Here is a 14,585-nt window from a genome sequence, read left to right as displayed (position 1 = left end):
GTCCTCCAATCTACCCCCTACCTGAATGGCCTTAGAAGCCATTGCTCCCCTGGTAGAGTGTGCGCCAAACTCAGCAGTGTCAATACCGGCCTCAGTCATAATCCACCTGACCCATCTGGCAATGGTCGGGGAAGATACCGCCTTAAACGGTTTTTTAATGGCAATCAGAAGTTGCAGTTCTCCCGGAGGCCGTACCTCCAATGTCATATCCTCATAGGCCTTGAGACATCTCACTACACACAATTTCGGGGAGTCTGGAAAAGCAGGATAAGATACTGACCTCGTACTCGTCTTGGTTCTCCTGGAGATGGTAAAAGTGACCCCTTCCGGTGTAAAGATCCGTGCTGTGAGATCCAAAGCTCTAACATCTCACGCCCTCTTGCATGAAATAAGGCATAACAACATAGCTAGCTTCGCTGATATCTCCTTTCTAGACAGGTACTGATTGTCTTGCCAGGACATCAGTAAACGTAAAACCAGGTTGACATCCCAGAGGCCTGTATAACGGGGCTCAGGGGGTCGAGAAATTCTAAAGCCCTTCAGGAGTTTACACACTCAGGGATGTTCTCCCACCGGGATGTTGTCAATGGGCACATGGCCCGCCGAAATAGCCGACCTAAAAGAGTTGATGGTACAATAAGCCAGCCCTTCCTGAAAGAGCTTTGTTAAGAAATTGATGATGTCCGAAACTCTGGAGCCCACGGGATCCAGGTGTTTCGCCATACACCAACGTACCCATCGCCTCCAAGCTGATCTGTACCTTTTGATGGTCGCCGGGGCCCATGCCTGCTGGATGAGGAATTCAGCCTTGCGCGAAAAAGTTTCGTCTGACCAACGTCGCCTGAAATCCTCCACGCCATAAGCTGAAGATGGCCCTGAAGCACCAGGGGATGAGGATTGCCCAGGGGGTCCACCAAGACCCCGTTGAATACAGGCAGACGAATAGGAAGGTCCCAGCTCAGCTCTAGTAGAGTAGGGAACCACGCTTGAGAGCGCCAAATCGGAGTCACCAGGATCAGAGAGGCTGTCTGTCGCCGAACCTGGGCCGCCACTCTCTGGATGAACAAGAATGGCGGAAAGGCATAAGCTGGTATCGAAGACCAGTTCTGGAGAAAGGCGTCCACCGCTGCTGCTACGGGATCCGGTTTCCAGCTGAAGTACCTGGGAAGCTGGACGTTCCACCTGGAAGCGAAAAGATCCACTTGGCAAGGATCCCAGGAGTGCATCAGAGAGCTGAAGACTGTCGCATCCAGTCTCCAATCGCTGGCGTCCCGGAAATGCCTGGAGTTCCAGTCCGCTACCGAGTTCTGAGCTCCCGGGAGGTATTCGGCCGTCACCGAAATCTGACGCTGAAGGCAATAATGCCAGAAGTCCTTGGCTAGGTCCACCAGGACCCTCGACCGCGTACCGTCCAGGCGGTTGATGTATTGCACCGCCGTCTTGTTGTCCATTCGGAGGAGCACACAACAAGACACTCTGTCCGTCGTGAAGGATCGAATAGCAAAGGACCCCGCCAGAAGTTCCAAACAGTTGATATGCAGGGAAAGCTCCTCCTCCGTCCACCTGCCCCCCACTGAGGTTGAGCCGCAACGGGCTCCCCAACCGAGGCGACTGGCGTCCGATTCTATCACCAGATCCGGCTGCGACCCGAAGATCGCTCGGCCATTCCACGCCTCCATGTGGTCGATCCACCACTGGAGTTCCCCTCTGGATTCCTGATTCAGAGAGATCAACTGGGAGTAGGTAAGGCCCCTCCTTAGATGGGACGCCTTCAGTCTCTGGAGGGCACAGTAGTGCAGGGGGCCCGGGAAAATGGCCTGAATCGATGAAGATAACAGGCCTACAATCCTGGCCAACTGCCGCAAGGAGATCCTGTCCCTCCGCAGGACTTTCCTCAATTCCTTCTTGATCTACCCGATCTTCTGCTCCGGGAGATGAAGGGTCGCCATTCTGGAGTCTATCCTGAACCCCAAAAAGGTCATGCATTGCTGCGGGATGAGGTCCGACTTTACTTGATTGATGGTAAACCCCTAGCTCTGGAGGAGGGAGACTACAGTCTGTAGGTGGGAGAGAAGATGTGTCCTGGACTGATCCATTATCAGGATATCGTCCAAATAAATGATCAATCGAATGCCCAGAGTCCGGAGGTGCTCCATCACTGGCTTGAGGAGCTTCGTAAAGCACCACGGAGCCGAAGATAGGCCGAAGGGAAGGGTCAGAAACTCGAAAACCTGTGTCCGCCACCGGAACTGGAGGAACCTGCGGTGCGGAGGAAAAATGGGGACCGAGAGGTAGGCGTCCTTGAGGTCCAGACGCACCAGCCAATCGTCCTGCAACAAGAGGTCTCTGAGAAGATGGATCCCCTCCATCTTAAAGTGGCGATAGACTAGCCACTCGTTGAAGTCCCTGAGATTGATAACGGGACGGTAACCCTTGTCCTTTTTTTCCACCAGGAAAATGTTGCTCAGAAACCCCATGGGGTGAAGATCTGACGGACCGATGGCCCCTTTGGATAAAAGCTGCTGAACCTCTCGGTCTATGAGAGACTCGTCCTGCGAAGAAAACACCAAGGGCCTGGGCCTGGCCTCTTGAACCGGGGTCCCGTAGAACTCTATGTGAAACCCCCTGACAGTCTCCAGTACCCAGGGATCGTGAGTAATCTCCGCCCACTTGTGATAGAACAGGGCAATTCTCCCTCCCAACCGAACCGGGGTTAACAAAGGTACGCTTACCGCTGTATCCTCCGGCGTTGTTGTGGGCGGCTCCCCGGCATCGGTTGTTCTTGCCTCTGCCGCCCCAGGAGGGGTAGAAGGTCCCTTGGCAACCGTCCTGCCATCCATTATTACGCTTGGCCTGGGCTCTATTAGGGCCTTGATGCGATTGCCGGCCGGAGGAGCGACCGCTGCCTCGTCCGGCCCCACCGAAAACCTTCCCCGGGAAAATTTTCTTCATCGAGGCTTGCGCCTTGTCAAGGGCTGAAAAGGTGGCCACAAACCTACCTAACTCTTTGACAAAAGGATCACCAAACAGGGAACCCTGGGCTGTCGGGCCTGCCTCCGAGGAAGAGAGCTCCCCAAGTTTGGGGTCTATCTTTAGCAGTAAGGAACGGCGACGTTCGGCCGAGAGGGCGCAATTCGCATTGCCTAGCAGGCACATCGCCCGCTGCGCCCAGCACGTAACCTGGTCTGCCGATAGGGGTTCCCCAGAAATACGGGACCTCTCCGCTAATTCTATCACCTTAGTCAAAGGGCCCACTACATCTAAGAGCTTGTCCTGGCAAGCCCGCCATGATCTATCTATCCCTTTCTTGGGATCCTTCATATACTTAGCAAAGAAGGTGCACAATCTGGGATCAATATCGGGGGTCAAAGTGATGCCATTGGGCAGGGAGGGTCTGGGACATTCCGACCGCAGACGGGCCCTAACCTCTTTATTGAGCGGACGCCTAATTTTGTCGGCCACATAGTCAGCCACCTTTTTGTCGGGAACCCATTCCGTGGACCGGGGTCTATAAATGTACATGGGATTAAACATATCACTTGAGGGACCTTCCCCCTCTGCTACTGAAGATGCAGAAGACTGAGGACGCCAAGATCTGTCCTGCTCCTGGTCCCCATCCGAGGAATCCCCATCATCCTCCAATTCCACCTCCCCCAATTCGGGAAACCCCTCTTCAGGGTCGTAATCTGTGGCGCCTTCGTCGCCGTTTTCTCCGGGTACAACCTCCACCCGGTAGGGAGCATCACGAAGCGTGCGCGCACTTTTCTGAAAGGCTTCCGCCAGACGGCTGAAGCCCTCAAGGTGCCCCGCGTCACGCTTGTGGGCCTTGCGCGGGATAGCAACAGGCGCCCCGCTAGGCCCGGCCTCCCCGTCCCCCAAGATGCCTGTGCCTCTGAACACATGGGCGGACAGACGGTTAACGCTCTCCTGCAGAGGGGCAAGCGCCTGGGCGATAGCCGAAGAGAGGAGCCTGTCCACCTCTGCAGGTCTGCGCACCTGGGATAGCCGGTCCTCCTCAGAGGATAATGGTGGGGTATAGTCGTGCTCCCTCTGAGCATGCATGATAAAAGGAGGTGAGGGCACCAAATTCAGAAACGCCCCAACTAAATTAAGGGGGGCTCTCCCCTCGCCGGTGCCCCGTAGCTGAAACTCCTTTGATGACGCTACACGCGGAGGAGTCAGCTCGTTAAATTAAACAGTAGGGCTATGCCCGTCAATCCAACCGCGAAAGTGGTGTCAGGCGAGGGGTAGAATGTGAACGCTCTTACACCGAGGCAGAAGCCTCACACACGGCGCTTCACTGGCGCCTGAAGCGGAGCGTTGCGCTAGAAGCGCGAAACAGCGCCACCTAGCGGACCCGCTCCGTATTAACAAATACACGCGCTCGGGCCGAAGCCTACCGCGCGACTCGCAGTCAGAGAGCAGTCCGCTCCGATATCGCAGGAAAACGAAACAGAATCAGGCAATTAATTATACGGAAAAACTACACAAAGCCCATGCAGCCAAGACCCAAACCCACAGTAAGGAGAGAAGGGACTTAACTGACGGGCCAGCAGTGAAGAAAGAGGAAGGACTACGGAGACTGCTACTGTTTATGAGACCCTTCGTGATTATGATTGGACTACTGGTTGCCACGGTTACTCCCGAGCTTCATAGGAGTTGTGGTCTTGTGTTTGTTTTTTACACTGTGTCTTTTAACTTGCTGTTTGAATAAAGTGAGGAAAGTAATGCATAATCCTCGCCTCCGCTCCTGCTGTAGAATTCCAACCCACAATGGGTAAAATATCTGTCTTCTGCGTTAAAATCGGTTCTTCATTCAGGGAAGGTCTCCGCCTGACCAATCCAGGAGCTCGTAAGGACAGCTCCGTCATCAACGTAGCCGACAACTGTGACTCTTGAGTGCGAGAACCTCGGTTGTGGACAGATATTTTACCCATTGTGGGTTGGAATTATCACCACTTAAGAAAGGAATATACCAAAGATTGTGGAGCCTACAGAAAGTCGCGGGACGATTTCCCAGTGTATGCGACAAAACACGTGTCGGCTGAAGAGAAACTATAAGAGTAAAGAAAGAAAAACAAGAAAGTCAAAATACTTTGTTAATATTTATGCATACAATGTGCAGATAAATGTTTATATACACAACAGACGTCTGCTGAGGAGTTCCATTGTTTAAACTATTGAATCACTCCTTGAACACGCGGCGCCCCAGACAGAAGAAGGATTATTGTAGCTTCCTGGCCATTTATACACCCTTTAAAGAAAAAATTCGGTAACGTGCCAGTCTCACTATAGAGACAGCGTGCAGCGACTGATGCTTTGTAAAGATTCTCTTAACTGATGTGAGGCGATGATGTGGTCCGTCGGCTGCGCTGCCGCCTCTGGTAAAATAAACCAGGGTTCGAGCCTCGAGGTCGCGTCCACATCCTGTGATTCTGGGCAAATCACTTAATCACCCTGAATGTGTATGTAACTACGGTGCTATGTAAAGCGCTCCAATACCTTCGGGTCGAGCTCGCGCTATATAAATATGCAAAAATTAAAAAAGTGATACAAACCAATGGCAGCTGTCGGAAGAGACCACGTGCGTATCCTCATCCAAAATGGCCGATCAGTCATCTTTCGCGTTTGAACACTGCAGGTCTATTCTTTTTAATGCAACCATTTCATTGGCTTTCAGACTTCTGGTGAACCGGCGTCCCTGCCTCTAGGGTGTGACTTATCGACGTTCGCGCGTAACGTGTGACGTCGCGTTTCAAGGATTCTTCTAATGGCAGCTACCTGCGACCTTCCTTCTAATGGAAAGTAGTTACCCTGCAGCCAGAACCCCTAAGCACTGTGACACCCTAACTTCCTAGCCTCCCTCGGAAGAGGGGTGCTCAAGGAAGCGCATCAGCATGGTGAGTGCCGTGGATCGCTGTACACGATAGACGGCCAGGGTGCCAAAGAGGTGGAAAAGGCATGTTGCTAAAGGACGAGGGTTGATTGAACGGAAGGTGCATATTTAACGAAAGATGAGATTAGGCAGTCTGGAAGCTAAGGAGGGGGGCATTATCTGTGGGCCTATAACTTCTGGTAAGGAGGGCAGATAAAGTGGGACAGTAAACCTCAGAAAATGGAGCAGGTAAGTAAATGGCATGTGACTGTCCAGTTGTCTGAAGATTATTGTGCCAGTCACAATGGGGTGGGTTAGGTGTCTGAAAGAAGAGAGCGGGTTAAAGAACAGCAGATAATGGTGTAGTGGGCTGAAGGGCAGTTGGAATACGAAGTGCTTGCTATGGGTGTGCCCTAATGAGGCAGGTGGAGGAACAGAACTGACAGTGAGTTAGGTGTCCAAAGTGAAGGCTGGAGGAATGGAATAAGTAAGGATATAAGAATTATGAAAAGAAAAAAAAACAGTTCATATGTATAAATTGCCGTTAATTTAATTGTATACACCTGAATTAAGATACATATGTACACAGTACTAATTATTGGCGCGCTTCATGTCGACTTTAATAACGTCAGAGCGTTAGGTGAAATATAGGAACTGGGAAGTTGGAGTTAATCTGAAATGTTAGGGTCATAGTTTGATGTTGTTCTGTTGCTGTCCTCGGAGTGTGTGGTTTAGCTAAACACATGGTGTTCAGTTATAAGGCTTTTCCTGAAAAGGTGGGTAGTTAGGTGCCGCTTGATTTTTGGATTCAATGATTTGTGCTTTTTGAGTTAGAGGAATCGAAGAGATTTCCTTCAATGTTTATTTATTCTGTTTGAGGGCTCATTGTGTGATATGGTTTGTCATCGCAGAGTGCAGGTTTCTCTTGGAGACATAGTGGGTGACGCTTTTCCTTAGATATCCTGGGCCTCTGCCTCGGCGTGCCTTTAAAATGGTTCAATTAACATTGAACGTTATTCGTGCATTGACTGGCAGCCAATTAAGCACTTTTATGTTGTCGTGCTGCAGTTTGTTCAGGCATATTCTAGTCACTTGCCCCAGGAACCCTGAAGCCTGGTGTAAACAGTGTTATAATAGTCTAGATGGGCCATCACCATGGCTTCACCAGATTCACTCAGTCACTGTGGAGGACTGGAAGGATTTTTAAGAAGGAGAGCTGCAGGTTGCTGACTTTTTACTCTTATTCCTTAGATAATTAAGGAGAAATCAGAGCCTAATATGACTCCCAGATTTCCGACTTTCAGTTTGGGGTAAGTTGATGATCCCAAATTGATGAGCAATGTGAATGGTAATGAGTTATATTCATGCCTTCCCATGAAAAAGATTCTCATTTGTGTACCAACGGTAAACAAACTTTAATTTATCTAGGAAAATACACGGTCCAGAATTTTGGAGCTGTTGGATTCATTTAATAACAGCCTGTTTTCTAGTTAAACGTAGATCTGGGTTATCTCCTTGCATTTGAATGTTCACCTAGTACTGCTCTAAAGGCGGTGCCCACTATTACATTTGAAGGTTTAAGAGCAGGCAGCATGGCAGCGATGATATCTGGGTTACACCTCATGGCATCTTAAAGATTTATGATTTAAGTGATCTAATTCAGACTTGTTAGCTGCGGTTGCAGAGAAAGACATGATCTATTCCAAAGCTGAGACAGTAACTTCATCCCATTCCTTGAGTCTGCTCAGTGACCAATCATGTTCCATGTATCATAAGCTACTGAGACTGGACTACACCAATAACTTGTGCTTACACCTGCCTGCTTTCCTAATTAAACGGCTGCAAATGATCCAAAACTCATCTGCATGCTTAATCTTCAAGATTCTTATGCATTTATTAGTTTCTTATCACCTCCGGCATCTTCATTGGCTCCCTGTCATCAAGAGGATTTAATTTAGGGCTCTTACCTTTGCCTTTAAAACCTTTACTCATAACGGTCCTCTGTACCTCAGGACAAGATTGAAACCATAGGCGCAAACCAGATCTTTAAGATCCAATAAGTTGAAACTGCTCCATGTCGCTCTCATTTAAAAAGCAAGGAGAGGTGAGAATTCTTTTACATATCTGCCTCCCAGACTCTGGAATGTACTGCCACTTAGTCTGTGGTGCAGCCGTTCTGAACCTTGCTGAACCTTGCTCCAGACAGTCTTAAGACCCTACTTTTTAACTCCTGTCTAGTAGGTTAAGTGGTCCTGCCTGCTTTATAGCCTTGTCTTTTCCATGAGCTCTCTGCTATCGCCGAGATTCCTCTTCGGAGGCAGGTGCGCGCTCTAGAAATGTCATGAATTGAATTTAATCAAATTGAGAGATTGACGATTATGAGGGTTGTGCTCTTTGTTTTCATCCAAACATAGAAGCAATTTTTTCCTCTATTATACAAATAGCTCTAGACACACTTTCATATCCAGTATATGTCTTGACAGGCTTCCAAAGCAAGTATATCTTTATTCATCTTTATGACCTGCTATGGTTGATGTCAAAACTATTTAGCTTTGGCTGGTGACCCCTGCTCAGTCAGAACACAATTTCGTCTGAAGGACTACTTGAAAAGATGCTTTTGTAGGTCGGTATGCTGGTGGAGGAATCAGCATCTCCAGTCCCGTTTTCCTGTCCCCCTGCAACCTCCTTTTCAACTCCAGCCTGCTACACTGTGATGCCCCATGCCACTCCCCTCACAAGCGTATGGGAGAGTACAGGGTCCCAGTCATTCTCTCCTTTCCCAGGTACAATATGCATAGTACATTTGCCCTGAAGACAGGAGCAAGGAGCTTCTGTTGTTTACTTCTGCTTTGCATTCCAGTGGTTTGTACTGTGAAAGAGAAGCATAGTGGGAGGAAGCCCGAGGTACACAAACAGAGAAATAAATTATACAACACTAAGCACCACATCAGAGATTGTTTATTGCAACTAAACGGCACAACAATTATAGAGATTGATTTACAAGCATGAGGACTGAAAGAATAGCAGACTATTATGAAAGCAATGTAGGGGATGATCATGAGACCCAGCAAAATAAAAAGAGAGCTTTACAAAAGTATTGGGTGCATGCACAGAGAGTATGGAGATGAAAATTGAGCCAATTCTGCATCGGACCGAAAGGTCTTGTATTGAAAACATTCTCTTTAATACGCTATATTTTCTAAAATAAACTACAATGGACTATCTTAAAGTTTAGCAATCTTACTCAATTGGTTTAAGACCGCATGTATTTGTAGTTTATATGTTCAGTATTTATTTCGATACCTGTAATCCTGATGTGCAGGCCCATACGAAGACAAGCAGTGTCTTTCGTTTTCTTGAAATTGAAACCGCCTGAGAGTTGGCTTTGTGGTAAGGAGAAGTGTGTTTCACTGATTTGGTGCACAGGCAGAACATAAGTTGCGACCCATACTGGTTTGTTGAAGTCTGAGTCTGTAGCATGCAGGCGGTTGCTTAATACACTAAACCAAGGGGTTTTCTCTATGCATAGCTAATGCAGGCATTTAATATCTTCTTAATCTGATCCTACCAGGCAGTTTGCTTCTCTGGTTGTAATTTTCAGAAGATTTTGTAGAAATTCATAGACCTGGGGTAGAAGCACCCAGTATATGCAGTTGTAGTTGGACCTAGCTGATACACTGGTATCCTGAAACTTCTGTGTTTCATCAAGGCGATGGAACAAATCAGATAATTCAATTGAAAAATGTCAGTCTTAACAATGGACACTCCTTGCTGGGTGAGAAGAGTGCTCAATCAGAATGAACCCTCTGCTTCTTTCCAATGGTGCTGGCAGTAGGCAATAAGATCTGAGACATTTATGCTTAATGTTTAGTAAAGGATTACCAAGTTCCAGAATATCTGGCCAAAACACATTTAGCTTGAAAGAATGTTGACTTTTCCAATTGTCTAGGGCTAATATTGATAAAACTGAGGCCCTGATTAGAGTTACCAATGGTTACATAATCTAACCTGTATAAAGAGTGTTTGGCCCTTTCGCAGGCCCGGTATTTGGGCCACGGATATAGAGTAGACACTTTGAAAAATCTCGGCAACAGTAGAGTTATATGGGATGCCACAATACAATTAGTCATGAAGGAAACGGAATCATCTATTTTCTGACAGTACCCAAAGTCTCATCTTCGCCCGCCTTTATTAACCCCTTCAGTGCCCATGACGAGCTGGACTCGTCATGGGCCGCGGTTGCGCTGTGCCCATGACGAGTCCAGCTCGTCATAGACCCCGCCCGCTAATGCAACGGCCGGCACAGGGCGGGGAAAGGGGCGGGCACTGAAGGGGTTAAGAGTTTCTTTTGATTAATGGGAAATGTTTCATGTAAGTCCAAAAGATTTGAGGGGGTTTCTACCCAAGGAGGATTAGGTGATGCAAGATACTGATTAAAGCCTGTCTTGAGAGAGTCTACTAGTTCATTCGTTTTCTACTGCAATTTGGTATGATTTCCTATTTTAAATAGATTTTCACAGAAACAGTAAAGTAACAATCCAGTGTATGCAGCAAATAGTTGGGAAAGTATCTAATATGTAGATCGTGAAAATAGTATTCTGGTGTTAAAGGGAGGAAGAGTGTGAAGGAAATAGTGGTTAAGGCAAAGAGAAAAAAAATGTCATAGGACTACGTTATGTGTTATTTGTAAAGCACACTATTAACCACAAGGGGGGGGGGGGTGTCTGTGTGTGTGCGTGCGCCCGTGTGTGTGTGCGTCTGTGTGTGTGTGTGTGTCTGCGTGCCTGTGTGCCCTGTCTATGGTAGGTTGGTTAATTTAAAGCCAAGTTATAACCTCTCAATTGTCTCTGACGATCGAGATTTGAAGTCTCATCATGTCACATAAGAGTGGGGTCCAAGATGTGTACCATCAAAAAACACATGATGGAAAAAGAGAATAACTGTGGCCATTGGCACTAGCACCCTAACATTGTCTCCAGTAATATCATTATTCCTCAGGTGTACGTGGTGTCGTTTTCCATTTCTGAAAAATCCATAGCTTATCTATCGATAAGATAGTGTAATTCCATCTTTTTTTTCCAAGAGGCCATACCAACAATCCCATGGTTAACATGCAGAATTGCCATTTCTAGCGAAGGCTTTATTATTGGGTCTTTGTTAGTAGTAACTGTGTGCCAGACTGATTGCAAACAGGTGTGTATATTTGGTCAGTGCCACAAAATATGGTAGAAATCTCCTTCTGCTTGTTTACAGCTCCTGCTTTGTGGTGATAATGAACACTTGGCTTTGTTTAGCTTACAGGGAGTCCAATGTCAGTCATGTAGTGTTTTAGAGGAACTTAGTTTGAGGTGGGATTCCCTGAAACCTTTGTAATGAGTCTTCAATAATTCTGCCCAGTCCTCTTATGTATAGTGTTTCCGTAGTCTTACTTGCCTTTAATTCCTCAAGAAGCTTTCTGTTGGTTTAGAACAGAGTTCCTCTATCAATGTTTCATTAAGGCCATAGATCAGCTTCTCATAGTGGCCCCATTTCACTAGGTTGTCCTATATAGGAGATGTTGTATATTATCACATCACTTGTCCCGGTTTTGAGGTCACTCTCTTTCAGTTGCAAGTATTTCCAGAATTGATTCCTCTGCTGATGATATTCTGTGAGTAGTTCCAGAAAGCATTTGAAAAGACCTATCCAGTAGTTTGGATAAATTTGATTGAGCCAGTCATGCCAAATGAATGGTTTGTACACTGTTGTTGTTTGCACAGTATTCCATATAGGGGCAGAGAGATAACAATATCCCTCATTTCCAAAGTTTTTATGGATTGATACCTGTATACTTAGCATTCCCGTAAACATTTGGATCTCAAGTCCCAATGCATTTGTGCAATATAATGCATTTGTAAATATCTTGGGTTTTGACTGCCCCCCTTTTGTAGGTGTTTTCTGTAAGAGATGTTCATCATGGGCCCACACCCAGACGCCCGGAATGACATCTGGTGACCCCCCCAGTCCCTCACGGACCACGCACGCAACCTCAGAATCATCCTTGAATCCAGACTCAAAATGGACCGCCAGATCAACGCCATCACCTCATCCTGCTACCACGCCCTCTGCCGAAAGACCTTCAACTGGATCCCCCCGAACACAGGAAAACAGTCACACACTCCCTCATCAGTAGCAGACTGGACTACGGCAACGCACTCTACGCCGATATAAATAAGATCCTCACCCACAAACTCCATAACGCCGCCGCTAGATTAGCCCTCAACCTACCGTGCCACTGCCACGTCAGCCAACACCTACGGACTCTACACTGGCTCCCATCGAGAAGAGAATCACTTTCAAGCTTCTCACCCACGCACACAATGCCCTCCATAACACTGTACCCGCTAACCTGAACCTCCGCCTTTCTTTCCACGCTCCCCAGCGTTCTCTCCGCTCAGCCCTGCTCTCCCTCGCGATGGTACCCTGCATCAAGAAAACCAGAGCAGGAGGACGCTCCATCTCCCTCCTCGCTGCCAAGGCATGGAAATCCCTCCCTCTACGCCTCAGACAGACTCCATCACTTACCAAGTTCCTAAAGGACCTGGCTCTTTGATGGAACTCCATGACCACCTCGGGAACTGCAGGACCCCCCTCGCCACCTTCTCCCCTTCCCTCAGCGTCTTGAGACCCGTTCCGGGTGAGTAGCTTGCGCTCTACAAACGATTGATTGATTAAGAGTCCAATGATGTATTTATGTGATGGTTTAGAAGGTAAGCCATTTGAGAAAGATGGCATGTCTTAAAATATGCCTCCATGTGAGGCATCCTTAACTCACTGGAGGTTATAGCACCATATAATTTCGACCTCTTGAGCCTTGGTTGTGTCACATTCCAGCCAGGTTTCCTAAAAGTGTGTCGGTTGTTTTCAAAATTTAAGTTGGTTAAATCATAGGTAGTGTACAAAAGACCTAATTGCATATGGGTGCTACCACCATCTTCACTGCTCAACAATTCCAACATTAACTTTTTCCTTTTGACAAAGTCTTCTTTTATCCAGTCAATTATACCTATCACATTTTCCATGGTGAATATGTTGCTTCTGACCAGTATGCCCCAGGGCTTTACCTTGCAAGTTATTCATTTGAACAGGAAATTTTCCTGGTCGGTTTCCTCGTTCTAGGTCCCATTGGCATAGCTCCACATTTCAACCAGTTTATTTTATTTCCTTAAAAATGTGGAGAATTTGGAAATAACCTGATAGAGCTAAGGCATAGAGGTTTCTTGCTTGCGAATCATCTGCATAACGCACAAGTTTAAGTTCTCCTGCATGGACATAAATGCTATTAATTATAGAAGATGGTGGGATCGCCCATTGCAAGTGGCTCCAAAGCAAGGAGAAACCGAAGTGGTGAAAAAGGCATCCTCATGAGTGCCTCCTCCTATCTTGATTTTTTCTGACATGAATCCATTATAGATTTTTGATACAATAATTGGACTATTAATCTAAATCTCTGACCTGAGCCAAACCTTTTCATGGTTCCAAACGAGCTGCCCCACTCCACCCAACTTTCTTGTCTTTTTCCTGTTTGGTATTCCATAGCAGGTGTAGTAAGATCCTCAAATGATTCCACAAAGAACATTTGGGTAATAATCCTACCTGATTTTTGTGTATTAACAGAGACTGGTATATCTTAGTGATTTTATGGTCTCCCATGAGCAATTTACCGTCCAGTGGATTAAACTTCAGAAGAGTCTTGGTTTTTCATGTATGGCGACTCGGCGTGACGAAATTGTAAATATTTATAAAACTGATTGTGTGGCGTAGCAAATTCCCTTTGGAGCTCCTGGAAGGATTCAAGAGTCCAGCCGTGCATGACTACCCCCAATGTGGATATGCTGCTATCGTCCCATACACGGAACCTGGCTAATGTGGCCATCTGAGGTAGAGGACAGTTGTGCCACAGTGGGGTCCCTCGTGTCAGGCGACCCCACCACTCCATTTGATGCAGCAATTGTCTCCATACCCTAAACACCACTCCTTTTGTGGGTGGCATGGCCCGTAGCTCCGGCCCGCTGTATAGATGTGTGGAGAGACGTATCCGCCTTCGCCCAGCACTCCACTGCGTATGTGGGATCACCTGTCATCGTACCACCATTCATTCAGCACCTGAAGGTGAGCTGCTGCGTGGTATGATTGAATGTCGGCAGCTGCAATTCCCCCACAATATGTAGACAGAAAGCAGGTTCGCAGGTCCACTCTGGCCTTGTCCCGCCCCATAAGAATCAACCCAATAATGCATTTATTTGCAGAAGCCAGGCGGCCGGGACCGGGTATGGATGATTCTGCTGTTGGTATAGAAGACTGGGATGTGAGACCATCTTAAAGATGGCATACCGTCCATATAGTGACAGGGGCAAGTGTGACCAGGATTTCACCTCTCCCTTTACCTATTCCGTCAATGCAGCGAGGTTATGTTCCCCTGAGCTGGGCTGAGAGGCAGACAAGAAGACGCCTAGATATCGTAACCCTTCCGTGGCAAGGGTCAGATCGGTTGACCATGTGCCAGTGTCGCGTAGCCCCCGCAGTGGCCACAGGATAGACTTGATGGCATTCATAAAACGATAGGTTTTTCCAAATACCTGCATGATTCGAAGTAACCTAGAGCTTGTTCTATTTGGGTCGGTGAGGAAAAATAAGACGTCGACATAAAGTGCATGCGGTCTGAGACTCC

At 47.4% G+C, this 14,585-nt stretch overlaps 2 protein-coding genes across 2 annotated transcripts in view; one reads left to right on the top strand and one right to left on the bottom strand.

Annotated features, from left to right (window-relative positions):
* Nucleotides 1–2,030: 2,030 nt before the first annotated feature.
* Nucleotides 2,031–4,062, bottom strand: LOC146865616 (uncharacterized). Its single transcript, XM_085640173.1, has 2 exons — nt 2,733–4,062; nt 2,031–2,611 (listed from the first exon to the last, which is right to left on the bottom strand). The coding sequence occupies exons 1-2, from the start codon at nt 4,060–4,062 to the stop codon at nt 2,031–2,033; spliced, it is 1,911 nt and encodes a 636-aa protein (XP_085496299.1).
* A 1,654-nt stretch (nt 4,063–5,716) lies between these two features.
* Nucleotides 5,717–14,585, top strand: part of TMEM161B (transmembrane protein 161B) — a 223,556-nt gene continuing 214,687 nt past the window's right edge. The window contains exon 1 of the mRNA XM_085632431.1: nt 5,717–5,900. Within this exon, the coding sequence (XP_085488557.1) occupies nt 5,898–5,900 (3 nt within the window). The 5' untranslated portion in view covers nt 5,717–5,897. The remainder of the gene's footprint in view (nt 5,901–14,585) is intronic.

Source organism: Triturus cristatus, chromosome 2_1 (assembly GCF_964204655.1).
Source record: "Triturus cristatus chromosome 2_1, aTriCri1.1, whole genome shotgun sequence".
Taxonomy (NCBI): domain Eukaryota; kingdom Metazoa; phylum Chordata; class Amphibia; order Caudata; family Salamandridae; genus Triturus; species Triturus cristatus.
This window is presented reverse-complemented; position numbering and strand designations above follow the sequence as displayed.